General features: G+C 37.6%; 2 protein-coding genes across 2 annotated transcripts; one reads left to right on the forward strand and one right to left on the reverse strand.

Moving 5' to 3' along the window:
- Nucleotides 1–4,495: 4,495 nt before the first annotated feature.
- Nucleotides 4,496–5,371, forward strand: LOC131931663 (ATP-sensitive inward rectifier potassium channel 11-like; the record flags this gene model as incomplete). Its single annotated transcript, XM_059288495.1, has 2 exons — nt 4,496–4,612; nt 5,160–5,371. Coding segments are annotated over 2 exons (329 nt in total), but the record flags the coding sequence as incomplete, so codon positions are not given.
- A 4,281-nt stretch (nt 5,372–9,652) lies between these two features.
- On the reverse strand, nt 9,653–13,514 carry LOC131931664 (ethyl acetate hydrolase-like). The gene is made up of 2 exons (XM_059288496.1): nt 13,481–13,514; nt 9,653–10,716 (listed from the first exon to the last, which is right to left on the reverse strand). Exon 2 carries the CDS (start codon nt 10,703–10,705, stop codon nt 9,722–9,724), a length of 984 nt encoding a protein of 327 aa, XP_059144479.1. The 5' UTR covers nt 10,706–10,716; nt 13,481–13,514; the 3' UTR covers nt 9,653–9,721.
- Between the last annotated feature and the right edge of the window lie 542 nt (nt 13,515–14,056).

Here is a 14,056-nt window from a genome sequence, read left to right on the forward strand (position 1 = left end):
GTGGTGTATGGGTGAGGGGGATGGAAGGGCTGGTCGGGCGGAAGAGTATGACTGTTAACTCTGTAGAACTTGATATCGAACCCAGGGCAGATGAGATTTATTAACAGCAACCCATCTAGAAAAGAGCACCAAAATAAAACAATCGTTCTAGTGCGAACAAAGTCTATGGAAGCAAATCCAGCAAAAAAAATAAAAAAATTTAATCTAAGTCTACGGACTATATAAACTGTTAACAGGTAAATACATCATTTTATTCGAGGAGATCTCATCCAATATTACAATAAGTAACAAATGAGAAGAATTAAAAATGTGTCTATTGTAAAAATGTTCATTTAAAAAAAAATTCACAACTAACATTTACTTTAAATTAAGGTGTTCCAGGTAGTATTTTAATTTTGAAAATTTCAACTCGGCCTTGGTAGAATTTTAACGAAAAAAGGGTACATTTCGCTTGACAATAGCACAGTGTAGAAATCCCTACAATAAACCCCAACAGCTGATGTGATTTATTGAAAACTAAATGTATGCCATATAAAGATGGAAATTAAGGGACATAAATCTTTGGCCTTCGTAAGTTAATCCTTGTTGATTTTAAGTTTCTCAGTGTGGCGATTTGTGTGGGTCATCTCCCATTTTAACATCCACGGGCCTGCTAGTGTTGTGTCAAATGGATCCTGCTCCACTACGTCCTTATAGAAGGATTTAAAAAATATGTTTTTATCTTCGTCTGAGTTTTTTAAAAAGCAATAAACATTTCATAAGTTTGTACTAGTTTGTACCTACTACCACAAACACGCCCCGGTTTACGCTGATGGTGAAAGAAACACCGATCGGTGACGGCCTTGGTGTCAGAGGTGTCACGGGGCTCATAGGACACGGCCACATGCGGAGGCCCCTAATGCAGCGAACTGATCATTGAAGTAGTACAATTATCCCCCTGTGTAGGACACCCTATATGCGGACCCCTGGTGCTTAGATAGCTAATGAGGATCTCTGTGTAGCTCAACTATACATTTAAAAAAATGTTAGGTCTATGAGTGTTCAAAAAGTTTCCAAATTTTACCGATATCTTGATATCAAAAGAGCCGAATACGGCTAGCGAGCCGAGGGTTGCCGACCCCTGGGCTAGTAGCCTATAGAATTCGATCACAGGCCACGCCATCCCCTTTATTTTTTTCTTTTCTTTTTTTAAATTTTAAATTTTTTTTTCGAAAATAGATTTGTAGGGATTTTGTTATCAACGGAGCAGTATTTTAGATGGGAAAACTCTATATTTAATCTATAGGAATACTTTAACGACAATGTGTTGAGTTCTATGTTCAATCAAAATTTTAAATTGTGCTTCCTCTATGTAAAAATAAGCAGATTGTTTTAGAAATAATAATAATAATAATATACAAAAAACAACTAATAAAGGCGTATAGAGCAGGGGTCGGCAACATTGTTTTTTTGTAGATCTGGAAAGAAAATAACAACTTTTTAGACCAGATAGTTAGATACGTTGTCATTGGAAACATTAAAATTTATTAATTTGTTTGTAGGTTGAACTTGGCCTCTTTTTTCTCTGTGGATTTGTTACTTCTCTTTTTACTTTCTCGTATACGAAGTATAGAGGAAGTATTGTAATCATGCAATCATCGAAATCGAGATTTTCACAAATCTCAAAGTTTTGCACCTCCCTGAGTTGGAAAAACTTAATATTTGCAATTTTGTCCGCGTGTGTGTGTGTGTGTTTGTGTTTGTGTGTGTGTTTGTGTTTAGTGTGTGTGTGTCTGTGTCTCTTTGAACACGATAACTTGAGTAAGTTTTATAATAGGCGATGCTGACGTACATGGCGTTTTGTTGTCTCTTTACAGTAAATATTTGAATTGAGTTTTGAAAAAAAAATATAATTAATACTTGTACATGGAATGACAGCTGCATCATGAACCGATGATATCAAAAGAGCCGCATGCGGCTCGCGAGCCGAGGGTTGCCGACCCCTGGACTAGTAGTCTAGAGCAGGGGTCTCCAAACTACGGCCCGCGGGCCGGATGCGGCCCGCGAAGTCCTCTCATCCGGCCCGCGGAGATCTTTTTGTCCAAGGAACAATCGTTTGTTGTTGATGGCTGAGAAACTTTGCCCAGAAAATTTAAAGACATGCCTGGAAGAAACTGGCCCCCGAACTGAAATTTGATATTTAATGCGGCCCTCGGACTGAAAAGTTTGGAGACTCCTGGTCTAGAGTCTAGATATCTCGATCACTAGGCCACGCCGGCCCCTTTTTTTTCTTCTTTCTTTTTAAATTTGTTTCAAAAATAGAACTATCTAACGCAGGGGTCGGCAACCTGCGGCTCGCGAGCCGCATGCGGCTCTTTTGATGTCAATATGCGGCTCTTCAGCTCCATGCACAAATATTAATAATTATATTGATTTATTTTTAAAACTCATAAAAATATTAGTCTGCAATACTCGGTAATTAAAGATTTTGATCTAATAACAATGTAAAGTTTCTAATTTAGAGCAGAGCTTGCTAAACTACTTTAATGTTTTGTGCGAAACATATGTATGTTTTTATATGAATAAATATTATTTCATATTTTAAGCTATTTATTTTAAATGTATATATATATATATATATATATATATATATATATATATATATATATATATATATATATATATACATTTACAATAAATAGCTTAAAATATGAAATTATATATATATATATATATATATATATATATATATATATATATATATATATAATAACATAATATTGAAATGAAAAAGTTTGTGGCTCTTTAAAAACTGTGAAATGTGGTAAATTGTAACTTTTGGCTCTTCCGTCCCAAAAGGTTGCCGACCCCTGTCTTAGAATATTTTATTGTTCTCTTTCCCCCTCTCTTTTTACGTTTCATATTTAACTCTTTTTCTATCAAAGGTCATGGTCTAACTAGTACTTTCTTTTCTTTTTTTCTCTCTCTTCATTCATTCATCCCCCCACCCCCTCAAACTTTCGATTTGAACCCCCCCCTCATACTTTTTATATATATACCGAGGGGTCTATGATGGGGGGGGGGGGTTATGACCCCCCCTAACCCCCCCCCCCCCCCTTCCTGCCTACGCCACTGTTCTTCATCGTTGATGCGTTTTATCAGTCTGGAGCGATGAAAATCAATTTGTGACGTTACCTGCTGAGACGTCTACACGAAACTGGACATGTTCTTCACACTTTATGAAGTGTGCTTAAACACTTTTGAAAAAACGAAAATTGAAAACCCTTGTTTAATCCACCTTTTTAACGAAAACTGCCGTTACACTTAGTTTAACAGTTTCGATACGGTGGTCAAATATCGCTTCTGTTGCTACATGTACAAAATATTTTTGAACATAGCCGTCAGGACAATTTAGAAGAATTGCGATATACTTTTATAATGCTATGATACATAACGTATTTTTTAAAAATATACAGTATTTAAAAAGTAATTATTTGAGCAATCTAACTCGCATACATCAAATATTTATTAAACATACATTTTTAAACTAAGAACTGATCGTCCACTTACCTAAAGTTTACTGAATTCCCCGAACACGCGTTAAAATAATGACACAATGTCACAACACTGTGGAGAAAAAGCCTGATAAAAAAGCAACTTTAAAAATACCTTGACCTATATTACTACTAAGTTATTATCTTGCTCTAGGCTTAACTGTGTACATGTTTTTTCTCTACTAACTGCAACATTTTTACGTATTTTGACCTACTTTTGTGTTCTTCAGACTTTGACCCGTAGATAAAATAAAGTTAACAAAGATGTTGTATTTTGAACTAATACTTAAAGTTTATGTCAGCAGATAGTAGTATTCTTGAAGCTGTTCAGGGTTGTTTTATCTGAAATCCTATAACTGAATCACTGCTTCAAATATCGACCTCACATATACTGTACTAACTAGTCGAAAAGTAATTAAACAAAGGCCTAAATTAAATATGAATGGTATTGAATGCAAAGCCCATATTTACAACTATATATATGTATATATATATATAAATATATATATATATATATATATATATATATATATATATATATATATATATATATATATATATATATATATATATATATATATATATATATATATATATATATATATATATATATATATATATATATATATATATATATATATATATATATATATATATATATATATATATATATATATATATATATATATATATATATATATATATAAGCTGAAAGCTCTAAGGCACTAAGGCAATATTTAAAAAACAATTTTAATGCGAATTACATTCTATAGATGTTCAAATCTGTTTCTTAGAAAAAAAATCCAATGGTTACTGTTAATATAGTCGAAAAGTATTTAATTGAAGCATCTTTAAAAAAAACCCACTTAATGCTAATTAACTTTATATTATCTGTCTAAATTTTTGTAATTACCTGAATGTTGTTTGTTCCTCTCCCCCTCCCCCCCCCCCCTCCCCTGCAGGTGAGACCTGCCAGGCCAGGACCTCGTACCTCCCCAAGGAGATCCTGTGGGGCCACAGGTTTGAGAGGATCGAGGAGTACGACATTGGGCATAGTCGCTGGCACATCGACTTCGCTGGTGAGTCTCTGAGAGGGCAGATAGAGAGGGCATATTTAAGATGTCGCAAATGCAGAGTCGGGCATTGCCAAGGCACAGCTCGGGCTTTGTGATGGAGTTTAATGAAGGAAATGAGCCAAGATATTCTACGTACTTTTACATTCCTAGCAAACATAATAACCTATCATATGTAACACCCCCCCCCCCCCCCCGCTTACTCAGATTTCCATTTAGAGATTCAATGCCACGCCCCGATTTTAAAAAAAACATCTGTCATTCTTTGATAGCTGGAAGGTATTAGACGGCCAACGATTTGACCGATTGCTGACCGTCTTATAAGATCCGTAATTCTTGCGCAGGAATCTATCTAGGTCACATTTGCATTTCTAGTGTAAAACATTCAGGGAATAAATATGGGGGTTTCTTCTTCAGTATTTAAAGAAATACACACACACACACACACATACATATATATATATATATATATATATATATATATATATATATATATATATATATATATATATATATATATATATATATATATAAATGACAATTGTATCGATAGGTTTTGATGACGTAGTATACTGCCAGAACATACGTCACAGCGCCAAGGAACTGGACAGGTTCCGTGAACTCAGGAACGAGAACGCCACCCTGGGGCAGGAGATGACAGAGGGCGCCCCCTCCCTGGCTTCCCTGCGCTATGACCTCACGCCTACGTCATCGCCGTACGACCAGCCATCGCCGTCCCTGTCTAGAAAAGAACAAGAGTGTTAGTGCAGAGGCGTAGCGACCCTTCCCGGCGCCCGGGGACAAACTTTCCATTTGGCGCCCCCCCCCCCTTCCTCAAACTTTCAATTTTCAACCCCCTCAAACTTTTAATTTACACCCCCACCCTCAAACTTTCCATTTGCACCCCCCTCCCATATATTTTTTATATTTATAATGCAAAACTGCAGCTAAAATGAGATTTTAATTTGTTTTTCCAACCCATTTTGGCGCCCCCTAAGGTCGGCGCCCGGGGACATATGTACCCTCCCCCCCCGACCACAACCCCCCCCCTTCACTACGCCTCTGTGTTAGTGTGACCATCACCAACCACAAAACTGATCAACTGAACAATTTTGTTTTTTATGCAACTATCATAATATTGTTTATAAAATATGTGTATGGGATCTAGAAAGTACAAACAAGCAAGATAAACACTGTATGTCTACCTAGAGTTTACACCATCAAAGCAACACATTGTTAGATAAACTAGAAGAATGTTCTAATTCTATGGTGGCCAGTGTTGGCCGATATTGGTACCCATTTTAATATAAATCGTGGCCGGTTGATTTTTTTTTGCATATACATGTCGTTACAAACTGTCCAATTAGTTCATTTAGGTTCTGCATATTTTATATTACATAGAAATAGGACATTGTGTATTGATTCCCTATCCCATATTACCTATCCTCATATAAAGGTAGATGGCTTGTCACCCTACACTCATATTATAAATGTTTTAGGATTCAGGCACTCACCCCTCCCCACAAACAATGATACACTTAGAAAAGAAAAAATGGAAGAAAAACGAAGACATGATTATATAATTGCCTTGTACACCTACGATAACACATTTACGTGAGATCTTTGTTTTTAAATCTGCTATTTTGTCGTCAAAAACAATACAGATGTGGAGAAATACCACAGCGCTTGATTTTCGTTTGTTATTAAAAATACATACCACAAAAGTTAATGGTCATTCCGTCTGTCAGTATGTCTATCTTAGCTGTCATTCACCAATTGCTATTAACAGTTTTAGCCCCTTAGTCAATACTCTCCAACCCCTCAATTAGCATTAAACATACCTGACCTTTTACGTAACTCTGTCACCTAACTCCCCCGCCCCCCACCACCAAACTTACCTCCCACCTAACTTCTCTTCCACCCATATTCTCTCTCATTTAACCCCTCCACCCTCCCCTAGGAATTGAAAACGAGAGCAGATTAATAATTAGTTTTCCTATATTACAACCACGAATTAATAATCACAATTAGTTTTTTTTATAAATAATTAAATTACTAAAGGGAGATAACTTTAGTAATAATATTTTTTTACATTTGTTTATTATTACCTCCCCCGAATCCTTTAGCATATTCCACCCGTTCTTATCTTCTAAATTTTTCATTAATGAAGACAACATTCTAACTCGCTAAGATCACAAATGGTGTTAATTAATTAAGCAGATTAGTTCCTACGATGCATTTTTCCAGTCTACAGTTGTTTAGGCTTCAGCGGTTGGTAAGGGTCGGCGTGGTCGAGTCGGTAAAGCTCAGGTTTGCTACACAGAAATCCCTCGAGTTTGAACACTTGGGCAGATGATGCTTGATAGCTTGTGACAGCAACTCTTCTAGGACAGAGAACTCCAAAATCAAACAACTGCTGCCTTGTAGATTGTTCTTGGTTGGACAATGGCTATGGAAGCAAATAAAACAAGAATTGATTTAATTTAGAGGCCAATTATTAATTTTCAGAGTATCACATATGCCATCATGACAAAGTTAAATTAATGTAACTATGTGGGCATTTAATTTATTGTACTGCAAAAACTGCTTCAGCGAATGCTTTTAACCTTCCTTCTTTGAGTGTAAGCGAGGATACGCCCCAAAACTATTAACAATTCACACTTTTTTTTTACACTTAACTTGTAAACGCTAGATCTAAATAAATTTCAGATGTGCTTGCCATCTTAGTCGAAGGCATCTATTCCATCGATTGGTGTTTACTTAATTGAGGTTTAATTTTTTATATAACCTGGGGTTGAGAGCATTTCTAGATCTTTATTTCTAGATCTCTTGGCTTCAGTCACGTGGGTATTTCCCTGAGCTACGATAGGTCGGTAATCTGAGTTCAAGTAAACAAGTGGCTATTTATAGATTAATGTCAGCAACTGATTTACTTGAGTATTGACAACGAAAGGCGCCTGGTTATTTTTTGTTGGGTTTCATTTTCAAATGGAAACATTTTTGTCAACACAATCTAAACATTACACCACTAAAAAACTATTGATTTGTTAAATGTTGACTCATACAAAAACTGGGGATCTTATTTTTGTCAACTTTTGCCTCTTCACTTCTTAGTGTTAGGTTTTAGTTAGGGCCAGAGTTTTGGTATAAAGTAAAGTACCCTTTCGAAGCTGGCTGGGCAGATACGGAATATAAGGGTTAGTGTGGTCAGCATTATGTCCAGCCACCTTTACTTTCCAAAACATGAATTACCAATCTGAGCTTGGTGGACTCAGGAACCATCTATTGTCTACTGGGATTTGAACAAATTAGTTTGTAACATTAAAAATAAAATAATTATTTATTCCCTTAATAAAATAATTTTTATTCTCTAATTTTATATTTATTTAAATGATCAATGTATTGTAAATATGCTGATATATAATATTTAACACATTTATTTCGGACTTTCAAAAGATAATAACCACGAAGGTGAGTTACCCCCGTTTTGTGTTGTTTTCTATCTACATTTTAAAATAGGTATTGTTACTATCAATATATTCTAGTCACGTGACGTTTGTTTACATTGGCTTGTTGTTAAATGACTGGTTATAGGTCGTGAGAGTTTTGAATACATGAAATAGCTGCAACAGTTGCTTCAGCAGCAAACTAGTTGTTGTCGTGTAAAGTATACGAGCTGACCCGCGACGAAGCATACGCCGCTATTTAGTTGTTTTATTTCATAGTTCTCATATTTTGTGAATTAGACACAACCAATGCTGCGGCTGAAAATACTTTGCTTTAAAACACCATCAGTAGCTGGTGAAGGACGATGATCCTCACCCTCACTTTCCACTCCTCTCCCCTTCCCTCGCGAAAGCAGCCATCCGTGACGACAGTTTACAGACGACAATGAAAAGAGCCAGCCGAACGTGTTATTACCTCTCCTTAGTTTTAAATAGTTTAAAAACTAAATTATCTGCCCCTAAGAGCCGTTACTAATTCATCCCGATAGTAAACAGTTCACCAGACTGGTGGGGGTGGGGGTGGTAGCGATACGGTCTGTTGAGATTACGTCTTGGTGGTGTCTCGCATGGTCCCCATGAAGAGAATTATGTAAAAAGAGGATGGTGATGAGGGTAGAACAGGTTTGTTCAAAAGATGCTGGGGTGTTGGTCATAGCTTGGTACTGTTGGGCATTACTTGGTACTGTTGGTCATGACTGGGTAAAAAAGTCTGGAAGAAACACTGGTACCGGGCGCGAATTCTGGTTAGGCTTAGTCATTAAATGTTGTGGCTTACCATGTCATTAGTGTAGGGTGCGCTTTTAAAATTTAATGTAGGCGCCCAATATACATGGTATATGGCACTCTTTAAAACGAACGAAGACGCCATAGTTCACAAGGGGAAGCCTGCCGTGCTCTGTGATTGAGTTGGATGTTGGAGGAGGTGCTGTGTGTGAGATTGCCACGCAGCTGCCAAAGTATTGACCCCCCCCCCCCCCCACACACACACCAACTAATCAAACTAATCGTACATGAGTAAAACAATAAATTAAAAGACAATTACAATTACCTGATTAATTTTATTATATAATACATAAAGGTATTTTATTATTGCTAAGTATAGAAAGGTTATTTTTGCAGTTTTATTGAAGTAAAAGAAAGATTCATTCATTAAGTATTTTGTATCCAGAGTCTGTGATACTCGAGAAAAACCTTGACGTCTAAAATGAGTCATCATAAGATACGATTGAAAATCGTCGCTCAGTAACTATATCATAGCTCAAAATTAGTTACTGATTAAATCAAAGCTTGAGAATTGGGATGAACCTCGGTTGGTGAAAAAACTTAAACATATTTGAAACAACTAACGTTTGTAAAATTGTTGAAATATCAAATCAACGAAATATTTTTAAAAATTGTTACGTTTACTAAAATAACTAAAGACAAGGGGTAAGTGTTGACTTTGTTGAAAATATCTAAACACAAATGTTAAGTTTGTAAAAATATCTAAAAAATATATATATATATATAAAATATATAGAAATATATTAAAAACCCAGGTGATATAAACAAATACAATATAACGGATGAAATACCTAAGAAAAAAATGTAATCTTAACAGAAAAAAATGTTAATCTTCTTGACATTTCTTTAAGAACCTCACAATGTGGGCATACGCTTCTTGCGATTTTGTTTTGAAGACCTGCCTCAGGGTGAAGAAGGAGTGAAGCACGCCCTGGATGACCTCGACCTGCACGCTGACCCCAGCTGCCCTCAACTTCTCCGCGTAGTCAAGGCCGCACCCAACTTGGGGGTCCAACTCTGCCAGCAGTATCAGCCCCGGGGGTGAGGCCTCCGTGTTGGTCCGCACCATGGCGTTAACACGCGGGTTGGTTGTATAGTCTGGGATGTGGTGGAAGCTGTTCTTGAAGAGCCATTGAATGGCGTCTCCGTTAAACACCGGGACGTTCTTGAACTCTCGGAACGATTCGTGTCGGAGGGTGGTGTCCGTCATGGGGTAGATGAGGATCTGGAAATCCAGACCCGTGACGTCATTGGTCACGCTGGCAGCGATCTGACCCCCACTGCTATCCCCTCCAACGCCCACTCTACTTTCAGATTTCCCGCCAACGACTTCCTTATTCTCCAACACCCACTTCGTCGCTACCACCGCGTCATCAAACGGCGCCATTACAGCATCGGGATTGGGCAGAAGACGATACTCCACATTCACTACAACAGCACCCGATTCCTGAGATATAATCTTCAGCGGCCCCTTACAAAGATTCCGTGACCCAACCACCAATCCGCCGCCGTGAAAGTACACCAAAATAACAGGAATTTCCGGCGACGACGCTGGTTTATAAATAGAAGCGGGAATTCCCTCACTGGAATAAGGCGACGGGATGATAATCTCTGTATCTTCACCCTGGAACTCGACATCCCCGCACATGAGTTTAGCCCTCACCTCGGCCTGATGTCTGGCTTCCTCGACGCTAAGCTCGGGGTGGAATCGCATGTTGGATGCCAGCATCTGCTTGACAAACTCGTACGATTCCTCGTGGACTTTGTACCTCTCGGCAAAGGGCGCCCAGATCTCTCGTTCGTTGGCCATGACTCTCCGTCCTGTGGGATACATGTGAATGAAATATTCGTACACAAAACTAGCCCAGCTAGAGAACATACTTTAAAGTTGTATTAGGATTTACACAGGACGGAGTTACGGGATGGTAGGGCACACAATAACCATCCAGAAAAGTTGCACGGCGTATCTGAGTTCACCCAGCTCTAATGGGTGCCTGGCTGACTTAAGGGTAGTTTTAAGCTGCCGTATAAAGAACTGACCACACTATCCTTTTTACAAGCTAAATTCACGAAACGGAATTACTTTACTTTATTTTAAATTTTAATTTTAATCAATACAAGGATCTATTATAGTGGTGATACTTGGAAGAGAAATGGGTATAAATATTTTTTACATGTATCTTCAAAAGTTATCAGAGATGTCTCCTCACAATGACCAATAATAATTATCATAGGTATGCATTAAGCCTACAAGTAACCTAATTCTTTTAAACTCAAGCTATTTCCAGGAATAAACTAGGAGAATAATATCTCTAGATCAGGGGTTCCCAATCCCGTGCCCGCGGGCGCCATACGAACGATTCGTATGTGCCCGCCTCTCAATATTCGACAGAGACAGAATTTTTCATTATTGAAAGGTTGAAGGGGATGAAAATAAAAAAATTGAGGGCGGGGGGTGGAAATCGAAAGTTTGAAGGGGGGGGGGGGGGCGAAAGAAAGTTTGAGTGGGGGGGGGTGCAAATCGAAAGTTTTGTCCCCGGGTGACGGGAAGGGTCGCTACGCCTCTGGAAGGAGGTTGTCGATTTAAAATAGGTGGTGCCCGCCACCCTACCGATATTTTAGAATGTGCTCTAGAGTAAAAAAAGGTTGGGAACCCCTGCTCTAAATTCTGTTTTATATTATGATAATGTTTCCGGATTCTTTTTAGGCGTGGAAATAGAAATAATTTAAGCTTTCTCAATTTAAACTAATTTTAGTTTCTCGCTTAATCAGCTTAGTTCGAAATTATTATATGTACTGGCTGTATGTTACATTTTATTTTTACCGTTAAATATTGCAAACATTCTTCCTTAGCCGACATAGAATTGTCTTTAATCACGCCACACGAAGGCAGGGTTTATTTGTCTTTATTGACGGCATGATAATTGCTAATGACGGATACCCTACCGTAGTTTAAAGCTGGCGACATTAGCAAATACTGGATTGGATGGGCGACGTCGTTTGATGCCTAAATAGACGCTAAGTGAAGGGGATTGCGTGTAAAGACGTTATAGAAAGGACATAAGCTTTCTCTCTCTCTCTCCACCTTCTCTTTCTTCATGTTTCTGTATCTTACTCCCTTACGCCTATTCTGTCTCTGTATCCCTCTCTTTCTCTCGCTCTCTTTTATACACATAACTATGCTACCTCTTGTATATTCAATAACTTTTCTCATCTCTTTAGTTCACATTCTCTCAAAATCTTTTCCTTGTTACTATCGCTTTCTATCTCTTTCTACTTTTTTTTCAACCTTTCTCTCAAAATATTTTGTATTCTCTCTCCCTCTCTTTTTATTTTCTATACAATATGAATTATCAAAATTATCAAAATATGTTACTATTCTTTAAAAATGACTACATCGAATCAGGCACGTCATCCGGCGCCCATAGGGTTCAATTTTGCGCCCCGGGCACCACCGTGAGTGCTTTGGCGCCTACGTTCGTTTTAAAGAGTACTTAACAAACATTTTAATGCCGTAGAATTGCATACCTTAAAATAATTGCGTTAAAACTAACACAATGTGCGTATAAAAATAAAATAATACGCTTCTAAATTTAGGAAACTTTAAGTCTCGAGTTCGGATCCCTAGCTTGAGGCTATACGACGTCCTTGAGTTCATGTGCCTAATGGGTAACTCAGGTTAAGATATATTAGCCTTAGGTGGTTGGAAATAGAGCAAACAACATTTTCTCCTTGAAACAACTGGACTCTACTAAATTTTTACCATGGTACAACGTGTACGAAAGGGTATGATATTTAAATAAAATAAAAACTGGATCGTCCACTTACTTAAAGTTCACTGATTTACCTCAAAATAATAACAGAATCTCACCATACTGAGCAGCATAGCCTGGTAATAAAGCAACGTAAAAATACTTTGGCCCATATTACTAGTAGGTAATTACTTCGCGTAGGCTTAACTGTGGATTGTTTTTTTTTTCAATTACAACATTGTTACAGATTTCGACCTACTTCTCGTAAAGCCATCGGTTGCACTACCAAAGGGGCGACGTTTACGGCTTTTGATTTGGTTTTATTTTCAAATGTCATGAGCTACCTTGTCTCTATTGCGGGGTGCCCTATGAAACGAAAGTAGACTAAGTTGTAATCACAGGGGACCCAAGGGTGCTGCAGGTCACCTTATTGCCAAAACGCTGGCGCACGCGTCGTTTCCGTTTAAGTCCAGGGCACTCTTTAAAAGGAATATAGGCGCAAAAGGGCTCACGGTGATCCCAGTGGCTCGAAATTGCAGTAATGTGTAAAGGACAAACAGACAAACAGATAAACAAACTGTGATATATATATATATATATATATATATATATATATATATATATATATATATATATATATATATATATATTAAAAAAGCAAATAAAATTGTATTTTTTACATGATCTAATCCGTTTCTAAAAAAAAGTGTCTCTTGGTTTATGATGGCTGTATCTAATTTTCTAAATTGCTACAACAACAAAAATGATTAACCGTTAATTAACTCTAATGTATATAATATGTATAATTCCAAAACGTACATGAAAATCCCTACCCTTTTGTCCATCAGCTGTGTGTAGAGAATTGGTCTGATACATGGGCAACACCTGGCTCTTCTCATGTAACCAGGATTTGTGCTTGGATTTCCAATGCGCAATAGTCTATTAGATTATGGGGCCATATTTTTATAATATCTGTTTTAATGGTGTAATTACCTTAATGCTGTTGGATCCCCCCCCCCCCCCCTTCTCTGCGGATGAGACATGCAAGGAGATACTGTGGGCCACAGGTTTGAGAAGAGTGAGGAGTACGACTAGGAATAGTCGCTGGCACATCGACTTCGCTGGTGAGTCTCAAAGCTTGTCGAGAAAAACAGACACCATTGCATCATACAAATGGTGTGTCCACTAATTTAACAAAAACATCACCAGTATGGAAATCTGTAGACATAATGATTTCAGTAAGGCATGTAGTAACACGACACAACAACATGACACAAAAGCATGACACAACAACAACACAACAACAAAACAACACAACACAACAACACAATCTCTAAGAGGGCAGATAGAGAGGGCACATTTCAGGTGTCGTGAAGCAAAATTAGGTCCATAGCTAAGGCACATTGGGC

Source organism: Physella acuta, unplaced genomic scaffold, assembly GCF_028476545.2.
Source record: "Physella acuta isolate Inbredline_101_S28 unplaced genomic scaffold, ASM2847654v3 ptg002001l, whole genome shotgun sequence".
Classification (NCBI taxonomy): Eukaryota; Metazoa; Mollusca; class Gastropoda; family Physidae; genus Physella; species Physella acuta.

Coding starts and splice junctions, on each gene's coding strand:
- LOC131931664 (XM_059288496.1), bottom strand. CDS start 10,705: ATGGCCAACGAACGAGAGATCTGGGCGCCCTTTGCCGAGAGGTACAAA.